This window comes from Balaenoptera musculus, chromosome 11 (assembly GCF_009873245.2).
Source record: "Balaenoptera musculus isolate JJ_BM4_2016_0621 chromosome 11, mBalMus1.pri.v3, whole genome shotgun sequence".
Taxonomy (NCBI): domain Eukaryota; kingdom Metazoa; phylum Chordata; class Mammalia; order Artiodactyla; family Balaenopteridae; genus Balaenoptera; species Balaenoptera musculus.
In genome coordinates, this window is record NC_045795.1 from 32040611 (window position 1) to 32061457 (window position 20847).

Genomic DNA, 20847 nt, shown 5'->3' on the forward strand with positions numbered 1-20847 from the left:
GAGTCCCAGATGCAAAAGGGCCAGAGCAGAGGCCTGCTTCTGGGGAAGCCGCGGGACACTGCCCCCGAGAAGGAGTGGTTTGTAAAGAGGAACCCAGGGTACCCTTTTCCCCTCTGCGGAGGTGAGAGAGAGGTAGAGCCACAGAGGGGTGTAAACAAGCGGCAGGCCCCCCTGCGCCAGGCAGCAGTGGGTAGGACAGAGGGAGGCCCTGTGGGGCGGGGACTCGGGGCCCTCAGGGAGAAGAGCGGGCTCCCTGCTGGCTGCTCTGCAGCAGCTGCTGGAACAGTGAGTGGGGCTGGCTGCGCAGGACGGCGGGGGAGTCCAGCTCCGCCACCCTCCCGGCTTGCAGCACCAGCACCCGGTCCGAGTTCAGGATCGTGTTGAGCCTGCGTGGGAGAGGGTGGTCAGCGTGGGGATGGAGGACAACGCCCTAGAGAAAGCTGACCTGCTTTCCCTCCTCTTCTCCTCTGGACAGCACCAGCCTGCCCCACAGGCTTCAGCCCCTGGCTCTGTGCTAGGGGAGGGGCTGCAGGCTCCCTCAGACAATGCGCTACAAAGGGCCTGGGTTGGTGCCTGGAGAACACGGAGCTGAGATTCATAGGGGTTGGAATCTCTAGAGCCCTGACCCCTGGGGTTCCTGAAAGGAAGGGCGGCTATGGGTCCATGACACCTTAGGCCCTGATTAGATTCTCACTCTGGATGCCTACACACCTGTGGGCGATGGTCAGCACTGTCTTGTTGGCAAAGCGTTTACAGATGGTCTGCTGGAGCAGCTGGTCTGTCTTCTGGTCCACGCTTGCTGTGGCCTCGTCGATACACAAGATCTGGACCATGTGGAGAGGATGAGGGGGGAGGAAGGAGAAGAAGGTCAGCCGTGGCTGCTACATAAGCCCCAGCCCCCACCTCCTGGTCTGGCGCAGGCCAGCCCACAGCTCCCCACCTCCAGCTCTAAAAGAAAAACTAACTAGGTCCCTTGAGACCTCTCCCCAGTCCACTTCCTCACCCCCCACCCCTCACATGTCCCCTGCCTTCTTCCTGGCCCTCTCGAATGTCCCTTCCTCTGGTCTTACCTTGGCATCTGTGAGGAGAGCCCTGGCCAGACACAGCAGCTGCCTCTGCCCCAGAGATAAGCTCCGGCCCCCCTCGCCCAGTTCACCATCCAGACCACCTGAAAAGCACAGCATCTTCACTCCTGGGTCCTGAGCCTCCCTCAGCCCCCTCCCTGCTCACTCCTGCCACCATGCAGGACAGGACATAGAACTCACCCATAGATATGATCACCTCACTCAGGTGGCACTGCTCCAGGGCCTGCCACAGGGCCCTGTCCTCATACAGACCCCGGGGGTCCAGGTTTTCCCGAACGGTTCCACTGAACAAAAAGGGCTCCTGGGGGATGATAGCCAGCTGGGATCTGGGGGATGAGAAGGGGACAGGACATGGGGTCTTGGCTGGAGATGTGGCCACTTCTGCTCCCAGCACAGGTTTTAGCTATAGGCCCAGCCCTTCAGAAAAGCTTGGGGATAAGACCTGAACATCACCCCCATCCTGTTCCCCACTTGGTCAGCCATGTACCTAGAACTGTGCCAGTGCTATAAGGAATTCCAAAGAAACCAAAGGCCTAGACTCTGCCCTTAAGGAAATTACATCTCACTGAGGGGCAAAACAGAACAAGCATGAGCTAAACCGTATGGCACTGACTCCAATCACGGGACAGCAGTGGATGGCAAGGAATGACCAGAGGGGACCAAGGAATGACTGGGTAGGGGATGCTTCAAGGTTGGAAGTGGGCCTGAAATTGGGTCCTGAGGAGCCATGTGGTCAACCTATGGCCACCACAGGTTAGAAGAGAAGGCAGGAAGGCCAGGGCCAGGGCCTGGGATCAGTAATGGGCTTTAGGACAGAGCATCCCTACCTTTTTCCATGTCATGGAACTCAGAAAAAATGATACTAGGGCAACGTGGCTGGGAGGGGTGTTTAGCTCCAGATGAGACCCCTTGTGGCCAGAGGCAACTGGCCCAGGTCTCCAGCTGTCCCAAGCGCCGCCTGCCAAGCCCGAGGTCACAGCACCTGGGAGGCTCTGACTCAGGAGGCAGTGACTGGTGGTCTAGAGTGGAAGGTGTATGCTGGGAAGCACAAGGTGAAGCTGGGAAGGTGAAAACCTTAGGACCACAGCTATGAACCCTGACCTGAGCACTGGCAGCTCACTATCCTCGCCTGCTTGTCCCATCCTCCGTCTCACCTCCTGATCAACCCTGTCTGCCCTGAGTTTATATAAAGCCTTCCTAACTGGGCCTTCCTCTAAGTGCCAGTAGTCTGGTCCCCTCTCCTCCCTCCCCCAGACCTGAGCTCGGCCAGCTCCAGCTGGCTGGTGTCCACGCCGTCCAGCAGCACTCGCCCAGAACTGGGCTCTAGCAGCCGAAAGAGCACCAACAACAGGGAAGACTTGCCAGAGCCCGTGCGGCCCACGATGCCCAGCTTCTCTCCAGGCTGTACGCAGAAGGTCACCCCATCCAGGGCATTGGGCAGCCCTGGCCGGTACACCAACACCACATCCTGGAACTCCACGCTCCCCTGGCTCAGCCAGCCAATGCCCAGCTGGTGGGGTCCGTGGGTGGGAGAGGGAGGGAGATGGGTGAGATGGGGAGGAATGAAGAAAGTGGAAGGAAGGGAGAGGAATGAGGGATAGATGCTGTGAGAGTAGAGGTGGGGGAAACGAGGACTGATGGGGGGATGGACACAAAAATCAGGGAGATCACAGGGGACGGTACAGGAGCTGAGAAAAATGGTGAGGGGCACAAGGAAAGGAACTGGGGGAGAGACTGGGGCCATCAGAAGGATCCTTCAGGGTTCTAGCACCCAGGCTGGGGTGAGGGCGCAGGCTACCTGCGGCCGCTGGCCCTGGGGCTCCTGGGGCAGGTCACAGGAGTATTCCTCCAGCCGCTCGACGCTCACCAGCATGGCTTCTGTCTGTGTGAAGCTGCTCACCAAGCCGGAGAGCAGGCCCGTCAGGGACAGGGCGTAGGACAGTGACAGGCCCACGAGTCCTGGGGGAAGGGAACACAATTGCCAGGGGAGGCTTGGACGCTGGGATGTGTGTGGGGATGGCTGGGCAGAACGGGCGAACCCTGAGCTGTGGACCGTGGGCATTTAGAGGAAGCTGGCACTGAAGGAGGAAGATGCAGGAGCCATACCAGCCATACCACAGGAGGCTGGCTGCAGCAGCGTGGAAAGGCTACGAGGGAGGACGGGTGGAAGGCAGGGGGGCTAGGGCCGGTTGCTAAGTGCTGAGGACGGGTGAGCAGGGAGGGGCGGAGATCAGAAGACTTGACTAGTCCCAGATCCACGACCACCAGGGTGAGTGATTCCTTGAGACTCAAGTTTCCTCAACTCTAAAATGCGGGTGATGAGAATTACAACACATCCTCACAGGGAACCCTGGTTGGGAGGTGAAAATGCTTGGGGCTGGGGGCGGCGGGGGGCAGTGCAGGGAGAGGTCTGGGGCAGGTGCTGGGAATAACACACTTCTGAGGTGAGAGTGAAGGGTCCCGGGGCGGCACCTGGGTTGGCGAGGCCCTGCTGGTGCTGCACCAGGGCGATGCCTGCGATGGCGCTGACCACTGCGGCCCCCATGAACTGTAGCCGAATGTCCAGCCACTGCATCGTGGCGCTGGCAGCAAACTGGCACCTCTGGTTTAGTTCCAGGAGTCTCTGGTTCTCCTCCTCAAACCTGGGGGAGGCCACGCCACAGCTGCATCGACCCGTCCAGACTCCCTGCCCGTAGAATGCCTCCTCCTCGGAGCTGACCTGCACGCCCACAGGCCGCACCTCAGTGGTACGCAGGAGCCAATGTGCTCTCCTGTAGGGGTCTGCTCAGCGTCACTCTCCCCCTTTTCTGTTTCTTTCCTCTTCCCCCTATGCCCTCACCCACCCTTCCCTTCTCAGGAGACTGAGACCCGCCCCCCTTCTTCCCAGGGGTCCCTCTTCCCCCCTCCCCCCAGCACCTCACCCCCCTCGCACTGGTTGGAGGAGGCGGACCTCACACACCTGTGGGTGGTGCCGGTGGCCCGGAGCACAGGGAGGCCGGCCAAGGTGTCGGCCAGGTGGGTGTAGAGAGGAGACAGGGTGAGGCTGCCCAGGCGCCGCAGCTCCCTCGAGGAGGCCCTGTAGTGGCGCTGCACGTGATAGTGGATGAGGCTCAAAGGCGGCAGCAGCAGCAGCAGCCAGGGCAGGCCAGAGCCCAGCACAGCCAGAAGGCCCAGCAGGCCTGCCGCGTTGGCCAGGAGGATGTTGAGGATGAAGGGCAGGCTGTCATCCGCACAGGCCACGTCGGAGGAAAAGCGGTTGAGGACCCGGCCCGTGGGCGTGGAGTCGAAGAAAGTCACTGGCGCCTGGGAGAAGGGGTGTGGGTGGGCCAGGGCAGGGGCCAGCGGAGAAGCCGTGGAGGCAGCCCCCGGGGGAGGTGGGCTGGGGAGAAAGGTCCAAGGTAGAGAGTAGGAAAGGAGTAAAGTGTCCCCAGAGTTTGGGGGCACTGAGCGGGGGCTGGAGGAGCTCAGAGGAAGAATACCCCATGTGGGAAAGAGAGAGTCTCTCCCATCCCTCTGGCTAGTGGGGACCCTGAGAGGTCAGGCTGGCCACCCCTCTACTTCTGTGCTAGACATGCCTACCCCCCCTTTCAAGGGCAGGTAGCTAATCTCTTTCCAGAAGATGGAGTCTTCAGGCCATGAGTGAGATTTAGTTAGATGTTAGGAGGAACATCCTGATTGCCCGTGGCAGGACAGAGTGGTGAGGGCAGCGGTCAAAGTCCATACTATCCCATGGTCAAGCGCTCAGGCTCTGGAGTCAGACTGCTTCTTGGATTCCAGCCCTGCCACTTACCAGATGTGAGACCCCAGGTAAGGGGGCTTCATCTCCTCAAGGCCCCTGTCCCTCATCTCAAAAAGGGGGATAGTAATAATGAAACTGCACCTCCCGGGGCTGACAGCAGGATTGAAGCCACGTAGACAGCAGTCAGGAGCTTAGCAGGGTCTGCCTGCCACGGAGCAGGTGCTTGGTAACTGCTAGCTATTTAGACTACTTACTACTGGGAGGTACGGTCTCAAAGACCCTTTCCCTTTCCCCGCCTTCCCTGTCCCCCAACTCTCTGCCTTTACTTGGGGATCAGTCCTATCTTAAGGCAGGACACTAGGTCAAAAGACTTGCTGAAGCATTTCCTAAAGCCAGCTTATGAGAAATTAATTCCTTCACAGCCTGAAGATGTGGGCAGACAGTGGGCAGCTGCTACCGGAGAGGCAAGGGAAAGACCCACATGTCCTGGGTTCACGGCCACAGAACTAGCCTTGCCCAGGTTGCACACACTCTCAGAGCCTGTTTCCTCATCTGTAAAATGATGATAATAGTACCCATCTCACAGGGTTATAATGAGGCCCTAATAAGATAACAGACAAAAAAAGAGCTTCGTAATAATAACAACATCGTTAATAATAATTGCTAATTGGGCACTTAGTATATGCCAGGCACTATCCTAAGCACTTTTGATGTACTGATTAATCCTCATAATGACCTATGGGGCAAGCAACAGACTATATATACACACAGCAACAGGGATGGACCTTAGAAGAGCTCTAAATAAAAACTGTGAGAAAAGGAATGTCATTTATAAAACTATGTGCACACAAAACACAGGCATTTTGCAAAAAGCCAAAAAGATACATATTAAACACACCTAGGGTGGCTGCTTATCAAGGAAAGGAGAGGAAATGAAAACAGGGTTTGCAGATAAATAGGAATGGATCAATACATAAAATTAAAAAGGGATCTCACATGAACTAAGGGGTGATTAACTCAGTCCTCTGCGCCTGAAGTAAAAAACGGAAGTAAACCTGAGGAAGATTCTCTTCTCCCCACTTTATAGATGAGAAAGCTATAGGCCTAAGTAATTGGGTTTGAACCCAGGCAGCTGCTCTGCTCTTGGCCTCTCCAGGTCTCAAGTGCTGCACGCATCTGTGAGGTGCTGTTTTCTCCTGAGGACCAGGAGGGGGGATGGGCCCCTGATGGAGCCCAGGTACCGGGAAGGGCCCCCCATGCCACCCCCACCCTCCCATCCCCTCACCATGAGGACTCGACTCAGCAGGCGGCGGTGCAGGGTGGCAGCTGCTCGGAGGGTGCCCGCTGCAAAGAGCACTGCCCGGAGAAGGGTGCAGAGGGAGTTGACGCCAGCAATGGTCGCATACACGGTGAGGTAAAAACGGATGTCTGAGGAGCCATTGGGGGCAGCTTTGGGCAGTGGGAACACTGAGGTGCTGGGTGGTGGGGAGGGGGCTGTGGGTAACCAAAAGTGGGGCCACTCAGGGGTCCCTTCCCCACGCCCCCCCCCCCCAACGCCACTGCTCCCCACCCTCCAGGAGACACAGGCCCTGGAGCACCAGCCCCCCAACTCACTCCCTGCCTGGCAACCACTCTGAGAGCCCCAGGCCTGCTCCTGGCCCCAGCCACTCACTAGAGGCTTCCGGGGGAGAAGGAGAGCAACTGGGCAGACAGTGGCCCTGCGGAGCCCAGGCTGCTGGGAGCTGGCGCCTCCTGGGAGCTATTCTTGGCAGCCTCCAGCTGAGAGATCCAGTGGGAGAGCCACCAGTCAGCCGAGTTCCTGGTTGCTGGGTGGGGATGGGAAGGAGAAAGCTGCCAGACAGCTCATCTTCTTCTTTCTATTCAGACACCCCCTTCCTCTGCTCTCGACTCTGGTTTCTACCCTCCTTCACCCCCAGCCCTCCCCACCTTGTCCCCACCCCATGTCCTCCCCAGTGTGCACTTCCTTCCTGGGCCCATCACCCTTCAGCTCTGGGGAGAGCGTGATCTTGAATCTGCAGAACGGGAGACAGCCTTGGGGGCAGATCAGAAGATGGCTACGGAGCATCCCCGCTCCCCCCCCGCCCCCGGTCCCTGGGACCCTCAGAATTGGGGACGTGTCCCTTGTCCCAGCTGTCGCCCACACATGGTGAGTGTCTGGGCTTTGTAATGATTAGTACAAGGTGATGGATGTGATGGGGACCTAGGCGACAGGGCTGTGGGTGGGATGAAGGCCTGCAGGGTTTACTCCTACCTTGCATGAGGAGCAGAGAGAAGAGGATGGCGAGGGCCAGGCCCCAGCCCATGGCCCTCCAGTATGCGCGGTACACGTGGAAGGCCACGGCGCCCTCCTTCTTGCTTTCTTCCTGCAGCAGGCAGCCAGACGTGCTCTCCTCCACCTCCAGCCCCTCCTTTGTTTTCTCTGGGTTCTGTACTGACTGGGCTGTGACTGTGAGAATCAGAGAGGTGGGCGGGGGGGATTAAGCTTGCAGGATGACAGTTGAAAACCTTAGTGTTTTCAGGGGCAGGCAAGCTTCCTAGAAACATCTCCCTTCAAGTGTGGTGGCGAAGAGCAGCCTCTTTCCTCTCACCCCGGGCCGTACCTGGGTCAGACTCTTGTCCATCCTCAGCCCAGGCTTTGGGGGCAGCTTGTACCAATGGCAGGATCTCAGAGGGGGGCCCTGGAAGGCAGCAGGAGAGATTAGGAGGGGGCTCTTCTGGGTATATTCTATGCCTTTCTAAACATGTGAGCCAATCCACCTCCCATGCTCTTTGGACCCCCTCCCTGACCTACCCTAGCAGGGCTGTGCCCTGGACCCACAGACCCTGAGCAGGACCATCAAGTCCATCCCTCTGTGTCTGGAGTCCGATCAGCACAGACAGAAAATGTTCACCCCTGGGAGGAGAGTCACGGCCACCTGTGAGAACCCTGTCCAGAGGCACCTCTCACTACCGCTGGGCTTTCTCCTCATGCTTCCTGGAACTCCTAACACGCTGGTGGAGCCTCATTTGCTCCTGTTTCTCTCCAGTGAATGTGCCAGTGGTCATGTCCCTCTGGATAATAATCCATCAGAGTTTCTGTTTATTTGTTTTTAAATAAAATGATTGTTCTAAACCTGACTGCTTTCCTTTCTCCAAGGACATCAAACTGTTCTCTGAGATCCTGGGCCTGTAAGTTCCCAAAGCTCCCAGTCACAAAGCCTGCATCACAAAGCCACAGGCTCCTTTCCCTCCTGCTCTCTGTTCCTCACACCAGTTTTGTGAAGGCAGAAGAGGGTCTCCCACTAGACAGAAGTATGACAGGGCCCGGATCACACACAGAGGGGGTGGCAGAGTCTGCACTTGACAATCCATCCGTCGGACCCGAGCAGATGGCTCCCTCACTCAGCCGGGCTCCCACCCTGGTGGCCCACATTACCAGCCTGGACGAGGCGCCCAGCCTCCATGAGCAGCACCACGTCAGCCCTCTCCAGGTACTCGGTGCGGTGGGTGCACAGCAGCCGCGTGGTGTGGCTCAGCACTCCCAGGATGCACCTGTGCAGCAGGTGGTTGGCCACGTCCGCATCCACAGCGGCCAGAGGGTCATCGAGGAGATAGAGCTCCTTTTCCTAGGGAGAGGTGGGGGCACCATGGGTACCAAGTCCTTTGGCCAGAACCCAGACCTCTCCTAGGACGTGATCTTGAGGCCGTCCGGGAATACGGTTGAGAGGAACTCTGGGGCTACCCCTACAGCAGTAAAGAAGGTGGTGAGACCAGAGGGTGGACTTCCCTCCAGTCACGCAAGGCCAGTGCCCCAGGACCAGTGCTCAGCTTTGCTGGGTCCCAGTGCCTCAAGCCACATAATGCTTTTTAAAGGGCCTTTAATTCTGCCTTCAATCTACAAAAGGGGGATGGGATGGCCAAGGGACCAACACCTTAGGAGCATGCAGGGGGGAGGGAAGAAACCGGATGCCGATGAAAATATCCCCACACTGCCCCCTCCCCAGCCAAGCTCCCGAGGCTCCGGACTCCCCCATCTTCAACTTACCTGGTAGACGGCACGAGCAAGGGCAATCCGGGCACGCTGTCCCCCGCTGAGGGTCACACCCTTCTCCCCCACCTCTGTCTGGTCCCCAGCAGGCAGGATCTGACAGGACAGGCCCCGCAGCATTGGTCAGCGAGCTCCCCAGTACTTTCCACCCCATTTCCTACCCCTCTGCAGGGAAAAGATGGCGGGGGTCAGAGAGCCAGGGAGCTTGAGAATTTGGACTTGAATTTGGGGTATGTGAGACAGAGGGGACAAACCACAACTCCAACAAAAACGAGCATTTGTTGAACACGTTTTTCTTTTCTTTTTTTTTTTCTTGAGGAATTTTTAATAAGCTTTCCTTTTTTTGTTTTTTGTTTTTCTGGCTGCGCCACACAGCATGCAGAATCTTAGTTCCCCGACCTGGAATCAAACCCGTGGCTCCTGCAGTGGAAGTGCGGAGTCTTAACAACTGGACTGCCAGGGAAGTCCCCTGTTGAACACTTTCTATGTGCTGAGCGCATTACAGGCATCATCTCATCTGACCCCCACGGCAACCTTATGAAGTTGATGTTATTTCATTTTCACAGATGAGACCAAAGCTCAGAGTAAGTACCCTGCCCAAGGTCATTCCACAGCTAGTAAAGGGCAGGACACGAATGTAGATTCTTAACCACTCCGTCACACTCACTACCCTGCCTTTTTAACAGGCAAGGATGAAGATGGCCAAATTCAAAGTGAAACTTTCCTAGGTTTTTAGAGAAGGAAGGTATCCCGAGCCTTGGAAGAGGTACCCTGTGGCCTTGGGAGAGGTCTCCTTAGCTAAGGGGTCCCCATACCAGAGGAGGCACCTGTGGTCGACCAGATGGTGGCTCCCCTGAGGGAAAAGCTTTGTGATTCATTTCTTTTCTTAGTACCCAGAACAGTTCCCTGTACCCAGGAGACATTTGGGAAATGCCTGATGTAGAAAGAAATGGTAAGTGGACATAAGATGCTCCATGGTTGGAGTCAAAGGTCCTCCTTTCCTGGGAAGTTCCACATCTACCTGGACAGGGTAGTGCTGATGACAGTCCTGCAGGGGATATGGGGGTTGGGGGGGAAAGTCACGGGAGAAAGCTGGACTCTCATCCCCCTTAAATTTAGCATTCTGGATGTGGGGGGGGGGGGTCTGATGGGCTTGCCAGACTTCTCTAGAATAACCTTGACTCTTCCAGTGGGAGGTGGGAGAAGGCCTCTTGAATCAGAACCATTAGCCAGACCTACAGAGAGCTAAGCCTCAGAGGAAACCCTCCCCTAGTCCCAGAGGCTGCAGGGTTCCCACGGCTGCTGTGTGGAACACCCAGTCTCCACCACCCACCCCCAGGCCCTGTGCAGAAGCTGGACACTCTGGGAGGACCAAAGCCTGATGGCCAGTCCTGGGTAAATGATGCCTGAGTACAAGCAACCCCTTCCCAGAGAAGCAAGTCTCTGACCTGCGGTGTTAGGGACGCGGGGAAGTGGGCGGCCAGGCACTCACGCTGAGGTCATCGTCGAGGGCACACGCTTCCAGCACTTCCTTGTACAGCTGGGCATCAAACGTCTTCCCAAAGAGGATGTTGTCTCGGATGGTGGCAAACTGGATCCAGGGTTCCTGGGTGGCCAGGCCAAAGCCTTTGGACAGCCTCCACACTGCCACCCGCCCACGCTGCCTGCAGAGAGCCAGGCCAGCAGCATGGGAGGCTGGCTCCCCGCTGGTCCCCTTCCTGCTCAGCCCCTGCCTCTCAGAAGCCTCTCCAGATTGCTGTCTTTTACACGGGGTCCCGCTCCATGTCACATGGCTCTCTAGATTGGCAGCCACTGAGGTCGAGGGGTCCTAATGAGGCTGGAGGCTCACTCTGGACTGGGAAGGGAAGAAATCGCTCTTTGGCTGCAGCCAAGTAGCTGTTATATGTCGAGGTGCTCAGAAGAGAGTGTGGCCACCACCCTGCACTCATTCATTCTCACCATGAAATAAGGCCCTCCCTCACACCTCTGCTCCTCTCTGGATCCCTCCCGTGCACAAGCACACTTTCTGAAAGAGTAGCTGATGCCGGCTGTTTCCATTTATTTCTTCACTCACTATTACAGCACTTCTAACACTCTGTGGTGATGGTTTTGAGAACCCACTTTCACTTCCTTCCCCTTTACAGACTGAAAACTCTCCCAAGAAAGGGACCATGTCTTGCTCATCCTGGCATCCTGTGGCCTCTAAAAAGGTGTCCACCATGTAGCAGGGGCCAGGAAAGTGCTGACGAAGGGCAGAGCTGAAGACACGGGGCGCTGGAAGTTGCTTACCTGTGCAGCTCTCCCGCGATGGCAGCCAGCAGTGAGCTCTTCCCGCAGCCCACCTTCCCCACGATGCCCACCAGCATACCCTGCAAGGAAGCCACACAAATGTCAGGTCTCCCTCCTGAGGCCCTGGGATAGCAATCATCCCATGGAGGCTTCTCTCTAGGCCCCAGTTAGCCTGGAGGGAAAGAATTCTCCACCCCACAGGCTGAGCTGTGCCTCAGTGACAGATGCTGTGTGGCCCCAGGGGAGTAGGGTGTTTTACACTCCGCTCAGAGAAGCATCAGTTTCACTGTGTGAAGGGTCTTTGGAGAGCAGCAGTGTGCCAGAGAGCATGGGAGGAAAACTGCCCGAGAACTTGCAAGGAAAGCTCTGAGGCAGGCGACCCAGGATGGGGTGAGGGGAAGGAAGGACTCCAGGCTTTGGGGCCTGGATGCTGGGCTGGCTAACTCCACCTGCAGCTAGATTTCTTTTTTTTTTTCTTTTTTTTAATAAATTTATTTATTTATTTTTGGCTGCGTTGGGTCTTCGTTGCTGTGCTTGCGCTTTCTCTAGTTGCGGTGAGGGGGGCTACTCTTCGTTGTGCTGCGCGAGCTTCTCATTGCGGTGGCTTCTCTTGTTGCGGAGCATGGGCTCTAGGCGTGCGGGCTTCAGTAGTTGTGGCTTGCAGGCTCAGTAGTTGTGGCTCGCGGGCTGTAGTGAGCAGGTTCAGTAGTTGTGGCGCACGGGCTTAGTTGCTCCACGGCACGTGGGATCTTCCTGGACCAGGGCTTGAACCCGTGCCCCCTGCACTGGCAGGCAGATTCTTAGCCACTGCGCCACCTGGGAAGTCCCTGCAGCTAGATTTCTAATAGCTCAGGGCAAAAACAATGTTTTGCACAGGTACCCATTTCTGTGATTTGCAGTTTAAAATTCTCTGTGCTCCCTTCCTTGCTTAGTTGTAACATACATTCATGGAGCTATCTCATTGTACACAACGGAAAAAAACTCCTTCCATAGAAACAGGTGGGGCTCCTAGCAGCTCTGTCTGTGATGTCCCACACTGCCAGCCAGGGTTAGCCTATCTTCGAGTGGACACCAGACCAACCTGAGACCCTTCCTTGGGAAGCCTCCCTCTTTCTGGCTGTGGCCTGTAAGTGGAAGGGCTCTCTGCAGGCCTGTCTTCTGCTCAGTGGAGAGCAGGTTCACAGAGAGAGAAGAATGAGGCAGATACAGAAAGAGAAGCAGACGGAAGGAGCAGCTCGGCGAGTCGAGGCCTGGCTCTGGGCTGCTGCTGAGATCTGCCCAAGTGCCTGCCTGTGGATTCCGCAATTCATCTCTATATCCTTCTTACAAATTCTTGTTGGCTTAAGCTAGCTCCAGTGGGTTTCTATGACTTATATCCAAAAAAGCCCCAACTGACACATTAGTAAAATTCCTTTCAAAAATTCCAGCCTTGTCTTGCCTGAACTAAGAGGAAAAACAAAACATTCAGCCCAAGCCAGAAACATGAGCCAAATGCGGCAGAGGCGGTTCAGGCTCCACTGGAGAACGCTGGGTTGAGCTGTGGGGCAAAGGGTTGGACATGGGTCAGGGGAGAGTGAAAACTCAGGACTCGGTGAAGAGGAGCTGCCGTCCTGCCAGGAATGTTCTTTCAAGTGCTTCTTTGATGATGTATGCCAGGGTGTGAGTCACAGGGTGTGATTCCTTTTCACCAGGCTAAATAGAGGATTATCTATACCATTTGCAAAATCCTTCTGAGAAGGGGCTGCTGGGCCTCTCCCGGAGGTCCCTAGCCCGGGGAAGATGCTGGATAAATTCTGGGGTCTGTTCTGAACTTGACGGCCCCTGAGGGACACGGAGAGAAAAATGCAATTGTTGGACTGGACTGGGTAGATGTGAATGGTCTGGTGACCAGGGAGAGATGTGACTGCTCTGAAGCGGCTGTGTGTTAGAAAACTGACATTCAGAGATAAGGTATCATCTCCTCTCCAATGAGAACCTGCTCACCGAAACCTCTCTGGTCCTTCCCTCAGTAATTAGAGCCACGGGGCCATCTTGCTATGATTGGCTCTGTCCTTGTTTATCGGTCACTGAGCTTGCATGTCCCTCGTTAGTCTGGCGCTTCTACTAGGGCATCTAACCAACCAACCTTCTTCACTTCGAGGTGACTGATGAAGGTCTCCTGGCTGGTTCCAACTGGGTCCCAGGAGAAGAGGGCTTCATGTAGCTCCAAGGCTGTAGATGGCTCTGTCGGAGGATCTGAACAAGGAAGAAGCCACTCAGCTGGGGCTTCTAATCCACAATCTACCTGCCCAGGGCTAATGCAGCCTCAGTCTTGGTCTGAGGATTCTCCCCCAGGAAATGGCCACCTGCCCCGCCTAAATTCTGCTGCCTCTGGCTCCTCTTGGCAGCATCTGTGTACAGCAACCAAGTGGCTACAGTTCCCTCCTCCCCTGTGCCAGGTTCTGCCCTCCAGCTTCCCATTACCTGGGCTGTAGTAGGCCTGGGGGCTGTGGTTGGGAAGGTCGAGGAAACGCTGGATCCGGTCCAGGGACACTTTGGCCTCCAGGAGGCCATTGATCACCCAAGGGAAGTTGTTGAGGGGAAGAATAAGCATGTGCACCAGTGCCAGGGCCGTGAACACCTAAGTGGGGTCGAAGGTGGGGGGAAGGGTTGGAGCATCACCTGAAGCTCGGGAATTATCTGAAGGCCTGCTCTATGGGTGGCCCTGCAGACAGGTCTGTGGAGGGGAAAACAGGGCAGCAGCAAAACTGAGGAGTTAGCTGGACAATCTTGGGTTAGAGGTGGCAGAGGTGGCCAGTCCAAGAATCCCAGAAATTCCAGATACTCCTCCAGGGATCCAGGTTGCTCCCTGATAAGCACAAACACCTAGCTCACTCTGAGACCTTCTCAGAATTTCCAAGTAGCAACATCACCTGGCTATACCCAGCACTGGATCCACCTTGCACTGGATCGTGAACTTTTCCTCCAAGGCCATCAGAATGAGGATAAGGGGACCTAACCAGAAGTAGGAGAGGAAGAGGAGAGGAAAAAAAGGAATTCCTTTGCAGAGGGAAGGGTTATATATCCGAGGCCCCAGATGAAGGGTCCCTTCAGAGAATTTCTCCTTGGTTGGGAAAGGATAAGGCAGCCAGGGACCCTCCATCCCTCCTTCCCAGCCAGCACTGAGGGCCCCAGTCCACCCCTCACTCCACTGCAGTCTCCATGCTGCTTCCCTCCCATGCATTCCTACAGCCGTCCCCTCCCCTCCTGGTCCTCACCTTGGTGGCAGTGAGCTGGTGCCCCATGAGGACGTAGGTGATGAAGATGACGATGGAGATGACGACTGGCAGGGCAGCCCACAGGTACACACAGGCTGCATCCAGGTACTTGATGACCCAGAGTCGCCCCAGCTCTCGAGCTCGGCAGGCCTCTACACGGGCCCCCAGCGCCTGCTCCCACCCGAAGAACTTGATGACACGAATGCCACTCAGCAGCTCTGTCACGAGCTAGGGGTGGGGACAAGAGAGCAGTACAAAGTGGAGACACTGCTCACGTGTGTTGTCCTCTGCTCAGTCTCCCCCAGGCTCCTGGCACAAGATGTCAAGTATTCTGAGCCCCCATATGCTCCAGCTGGGGGCAGGTTGGAGCTGGAATCCTCCCACCTTCCTAGATGAAGCGGTGGAAAGTAAAGGGGGGGTCGGGTGGTATGGGAACTATTCCTATAGGAGTATACAGGTGTAGGAAGGCACACCACAGCCCAGGGTCAGGCAGACGACAGGGCCAGGCAAGACAGGCAAGGGCCAGAGGAACTCCTTGTATCCTAACATTCAAACATCCCCAGCCCGCAAGCCAGGGAGGCACTGGGAGCCTTCCCAGGTGGCCCTGGAGACTAGTCAATAACTGTCATGGGTAGGGAAAAAGGCCTCATGCCATAACCAGCTTTCAGAGACATCCCCCTCCCCATTAGCACTCGGAGCTATTCCAGTAAGAGGTTGACAACTACGCTATATGGACCCCTAAGCCCACCATCCCCTCTGTAAAGGTACCACAATCACTGCACAACCCAGAACTGACCCAGCCAGACCCTCACAACTAGAGTTGGCCCAGGCAGGAGAGAGACCTACTCCTTTCCCCACAGCCCACCCCTAAGAGGTAGCTGGGGTTCTCCTAGGCCTCTTCACATGCGGTTGTGGGATGCTCTGTGCCTGAGATGAGGAGGTGGGAGATTGGGTCCTGGCTCTAACACTAAAATCCCATTTGGCCCCAGACAGGTTACTTCCTACCTCCCAGGGTTGCTCTTAGGGCTGCATGAGCTAATACTATAATATTACTAACAGGTTACACTTACTTAGTGCTTACTTTGTGACTGGCACTTGCCAAGCAGTATCTCATACGATCCTCCAACTATGTTATGAGGCAAGCTATTATTATCCTCGTTTTACAGATGAGGAAGTGGAGTCCCAAAGAGGTTAAGTGACTTGTCTGAAATGATTAAATTAGTAAGTGGTAGGGTTGGGATGTGAACCCATGTCTGTTTTTCTCCAGTCTGAGCTCTTAACCTCTAGATCACACTCACTCTCTCAGGCACAGTGCATGGGAGGACCTGGGGACCAGGATGCTGGGACCTGGGGACTCTGGATGACTGAGGGACCCCAAGCGGCCCCTCACCTTAACCCGCGCATCCTTGTGCTGTAGCATCTCCTGGTTGCTGGCCATGATTCGGGTGGCAATCACTTTGTTGACGGGAACCAGCAGCAGTGCCAGGATCAGACCACCCACGAAGGCCACATCCACCTGCTGGTGCAGCAGGTAGAGGGTAATGGCCAGCTGCAGGGGCAGGCCCCAGGCCTCATGGAAGCTCCCAGCAAAGTTGAGCAGCCGCTCAGAGTCGGTGCCTAGTAGGTTCAGGACCTCCCCAGAAGGAGGGCGTCTGGGCCCCAGCTGTAAAGCCTTTCGGTACAGGATGTTCAGCACAGCCCCCCGTGCCTGAAGTGTCACCTTCCGCACCTCATACCCATACTGATTCTGCAGCACGGCGCCCAGAACGGCCCCACCGGCCAGCCCCAGGGCATAGAGCAGGCCATTGCTTAGTGGCTCCTGCCCCTCCTCCAGGAAGCCCACCAGTAGGGACAGTAGCAAGGGTCCTGAGAATCCCAGCATGGTCCCCACCAGCTTCAGCAGTCCAAGTGCCAGGTAGCGCTGCCCCAAGGCCCCATACAGGGCCCTCCACATTCGGGCCCCCTCCTGCCATTGTGCCTGGAACACACGGGCTAGGTAGGTTGGGTGCAGCCTGTCGGGGAGGCGGCAAGTGTCCTGGGGCTGCCGGAGCTCTCCACGGGCCCCACGGGCCAGCAATGGTGCCAGCCAGGCATAGGAAAAGCGTGACAGCCAGCTCTCCCCATCTTCAGCTACCTCGGGTTCCTGTCCCTCGGAGAGGAGGGGCTCCTGGGCCCAGGGTTCCTGTGGCCGCCCAGGGACTGCCCAGCCCAGTCCATAGGCCAAGAGTGCAGCCAGCTGCAGGATGAGAAGGCATAGGCGGGAGAGGGGCCCTGGGAGAAGTGGAGGCAGAAGTGTGCCTCGCTGGCAGTGCCATAGCAGGGTCAGCACTAGGGCTGGGGCTGGCAGGAAGGCAGTCAGAGTCAAGGCCAAGGGCCCCCGGGAGCGGCCATGAGGGGAATGAGCCAACACCCACAGGGCCAGGCTGTGGCTGATCCAGGCCACAGCTGACACGCCCCCGGCCAGCACCTCTAGCCCTATGGGCCCTGGGCCTGCCCCTGGTGGCAAAACGACCGGAAAGAGGTCTAGCAGTGGAAAAATGGAGAGCACGAAGGAGGCTGCAAGTCGGACCCGCCAGCCAGGACTGCAGCGTGGGATGTAACCTGGATTCCTGGGGACAAGGGGGAAAAGAGAAAAGGAGGCATATCGGGGCTGACTCAGGGCCCAGACATACCTCCAGTAACTCACTTACCTAGAGGGAATCAACTCCCTTTCCTGCCTGTATACCTTATTTCCATCCCATTTTACTCTGGAACTCAGGGCCTTTTCTCCCAGGAAATCTTCCTGGATTAACCTAACCCATTTTTCTAATCTACCTATACCATTTCTCGTCATTCTTTTGCCACAGAAATAAAAAATTCTGAGTTAAGGTTGTACGGAACATGAAGACCTTAATTACAAAAAAAACCCAAAAAACAAACAAAAAACCCCCCAAAAACCTAAATTTTCCTACAGATAACAACTAAGAGATGAGTTTTCATTTTTACAAAGGTATCTACATAAAATAACCCTTAAATTCATCCGAAGCACTATTAGATGGATAAAAATTTGACTTACATACAGCTTCTATACACTAACACTATAGCCTAAATTTTCTGAAGCCTCAGAATATTATACTCTCTGTTTCTCCAATGGTTGTAGAAGATGGTGTGGATCATTTTTGTGACTCCATTAGCTGAAGAAAAACCTCTTTTCAGTTTTGTTTGTATCATCTTGGCTTGCAAAAAACGTTTTTAATAAACAAAAGGGTTATCTGCCTGCATTAAAAATCAAGTACAGGGGAATTCCCTGGTGGCACAGTGGTTAAGAATCCGCCTGCCAATGCAGGGGACATGGGTTCGAGCCCTGGTCCGGGAAGATCCCACATGCCACAGAGCAACTAAGCCCGTGCACCACAACTACTGAGCCTGTGTTCTAGAGCCCGCGAGCCACAACTACTGAAGCCCGCGTGCCTACAGCCTGTGCTCCGCAACAAGAGAAGCCACTGCAATGAGAAGCCCGCGCACCACAATGAAGAGTAGCCCCCGCTCGCTGCAATTAGAGAAAGCCCACGTGCAGCAATGAAGACCCAATGCAGCCAATAATTAATTAATTAATTTTTTAAAAAATCAAGTGCAGGAAAACACACCTGCAACAGTACATATCAGAACACCTTGAAGGTTCATATAAGAAGAGGTTCATATAAAAACATACAAATCTGTATTCCCTTTGTCGTTGGCAGGGCTGGGTTACTGAAAATTTTAATTGTAGGTTAAAATGTTTCGGGTTTCCTTTAAAAAATTCAGTGATCACAGTTATATGGAGGGGTTTATATTCAGATAAAAGTCAACCTTCAATAATTCTTTTTTCTAAGACGTGGGGACAGAAGAACATTGTGAGCCCTTGGAGGCTGGTACACTGGCTCCAAGCTGGCCATTAACCCGTCTTATGAACTCAGGCAAGACTCTTTCCTTCTCTGCATCTCATTTTCCTCATCAGCACAGTGAGCAGTGAGGAGTCTGGACCCAAAGCCCTCTGAGGTCCTTTCCTGTCTGAGATTCTGGATCTCTCTAAACCTTTACAGCAACTTGCAAAAATCTGTTAAATGAAGTGAGATAACCACAATTTCTGTGGATTACATGTTGGTCTTTCTTGCCTTCTCCTTACACTGCGAGTTCCCAAAGGACTAGGCCAACTTTTAAATTTATTTATTTATTTATTTTTGGCTGTGTTGGGTCTTCGTTTCTGTGCGGGGGCTTTCTCCAGTTGTGGCGAGCGGGGGCCACTCTTCATCGCGGTGCGCGGGCCTCTCACTGTCGCGGCCTCTCCCGTTGCGGAGCACAGGCTCCAGACGCGCAGGCTCAGTAGCTGTGGCTCACGGGCTTAGTTGCTCCGCGGCATGTGGGATCTTCCCAGACCAGGGCTCGAACCCGTGTTCCCTGCATTGGCAGGCAGACTCTTAACCACTGCGCCACCAGGGAAGCCCCTAGGCCAACTTTTAAAAGATACTCCTCTGAGCACAGATAATCCTTCTGAGTTAGTCAGTGTCACTCTGTGCTGACTGACTAACCCTCTCCAGACTTTTGTCTCTGCATAAGAGACAAATCAGGATTCCTCCCAGACCAAGCAATTCTGAAGCCTCTCCTACACAAGGAAGGGATTCATCATCCTCTAACTCGTCTTAGGTAAGGACATAGTCTGCCCATTAGACTAGGGACTCCCAAAGACAGACCAGACATTCCTCCTGCCTTATCAGTAGCCAGAGTGAGATTAACTTTAGCCATATCTAGACATACAGGAACTAAGTACAAAATCAAGGTGAGTTTAGCACCTACACCTTATAGCCCCAAATTCAGGAAGGATTAAGGTTCTGATTTTGCTCTTCTCTTCTACCGACTGCTTCCTCTCCAACGAGTACATATGCTTTTCTTAGCCTAGAAACACTGAGGTTTCCTAGATGGAAGTGGTGAGAAACTGGTCCAACATCTTCGGCACATGTTAACCTTTTTGGCTTAAAAACATTGCTCACCCACTTTTGCCTCCAATTCATGACAACTGTGTTTGCGCATCTGAAAATCTACAAAAGTGATGATTTCTACCATGCATCAGGCCTTTAAAAATGTGCCAGGCACTGCACTATATGCTTAAATGCATTATCTAATTTAAATCTCCCTACAATGTTACGAGGCTCAGGGAAGCCAGGTAACTTGCCCCCAAACAGCCACACTGCTGCAAAGCGGTTACGCCCACATTTTATTCTACTTTGCCCCTTACTCCAGAGATCTCACTATTTCGGTTACACTTCGGCGGAGATGTGGGTTTCGAGTGAGGTCTGCAAGAACACAAGGACAGATGTCTTGCACCCGTCTCTACCCACCTCGGGTTGCCCCAGTGGCAGGCACTGAGCACAGCGAGGAGCGCGTGGGGCAGGGCGCTGAGCACCAGCTGGGTGAAGCAGTGGCCGGTGGTGTCCCCCTCCCACACAGGCAGCGGCTGCAACGCGCTGGTGCCGCACAACTGGGCCAGGAACCGCTCCATGGAGGCCTCACCTGAGGAGAAAGCAGAGGGTGGAGGGAGGGAAGGACCCTCCCAGAGAGAGAGGAATCCGCGTTCCCAAGTGCTACGCGCAGGCAGGGAGCCGGCACCCGAGGGGGCGGGACGCTGACCAGGAAGCGGGGATGGAGCCAGAGTGACAGCGCGTCCCCTGCCGGACCTCCCCGCCTTCAACCCCGCCCACGAAGCGGGACCTTCCCTTGCTGCCGCTCCGAAACCACACACCGCCCGTTCTTGCGTTACCTCAGCGGTAGAAAGGGAGTTGATTTGGCTCCCAGGAGCAGGCGGCTTTCTGGACTGGTCACCTAGCCGGGCTCCGCTTTTCCCACTCCCTGCGTCCCCGCCCCCAGAGATCTGGAACCTCTCACCTGAAGAAGCTGTTTTCCCACCGGATCCCGAGATCCTCAGCACTGGTGGAAGCGAAAGAGCGTGCTGCCGGCTTGGGACCCTGACCAGGCTCGCGTGGCACCCCCTAGAGGCGGGATGACCTCCCAAAATTTGCAGGGCTTCTGTGCGCGTGCGCATCTCTCCCTCCCCTCCGCCTCCCCCTCCCCCTCCCTCTCTCTCTATGGAGGCGAGCCCCTTGTATTACGGCGCGCTTATGCTGCTTCTCGGGACACTTGCAAATACACTGATCTCAGCTCTAATGCAGCGTCAGCCGTACACTCTCACGTAGAGTACTCGCTCCCATCTGTTTACTGTTTACTAGCAGGCACATGCATTGCATTCTAATTCTTACAGCTTACAGCGATGGGAAGCCAAACACGCGAGCCCTGGCCGCTTACGGACACTTGAACCATTTCCTTCCTTACTCGAAGGCTGTATGGCCTTGGGGAAGTTGCCTAACGTCTAGGAACCTTAGCTTCTTTGTCATTACAAAGGGGGCAATAACACCACTA

At 55.3% G+C, this 20847-nt stretch overlaps 1 protein-coding gene across 4 annotated transcripts; it reads right to left on the bottom strand.

The window, feature by feature from the left end:
* Positions 1 to 105: 105 nt before the first annotated feature.
* Positions 106 to 20393, bottom strand: ABCC10 (ATP binding cassette subfamily C member 10). Of its 4 annotated transcripts, none has more exons than XM_036869739.1 (22): positions 20317 to 20393; positions 19773 to 19944; positions 15809 to 17027; positions 14419 to 14646; positions 13625 to 13781; positions 13287 to 13396; positions 11162 to 11241; positions 10365 to 10536; positions 8870 to 8968; positions 8261 to 8450; positions 7446 to 7523; positions 7097 to 7291; positions 6497 to 6650; positions 6110 to 6299; positions 4045 to 4388; positions 3558 to 3727; positions 2884 to 3044; positions 2342 to 2595; positions 1266 to 1411; positions 1071 to 1168; positions 712 to 824; positions 106 to 386 (listed from the first exon to the last, which is right to left on the bottom strand). In XM_036869739.1, exons 2-22 carry the CDS (start codon positions 19931 to 19933, stop codon positions 233 to 235), a joined length of 4473 nt encoding a protein of 1490 aa, XP_036725634.1. In that variant the 5' UTR covers positions 19934 to 19944; positions 20317 to 20393; the 3' UTR covers positions 106 to 232. The 4 variants fall into 4 exon arrangements, with proteins under 4 accessions (XP_036725634.1, XP_036725636.1, XP_036725637.1 ...); XM_036869741.1 differs by lacking the exon at positions 20317 to 20393 and adding an exon at positions 20192 to 20309; XM_036869742.1 differs by lacking the exons at positions 6497 to 6650; positions 20317 to 20393 and having other exon boundaries at positions 6110 to 6318; positions 19773 to 20309.
* Positions 20394 to 20847: the final 454 nt, after the last annotated feature.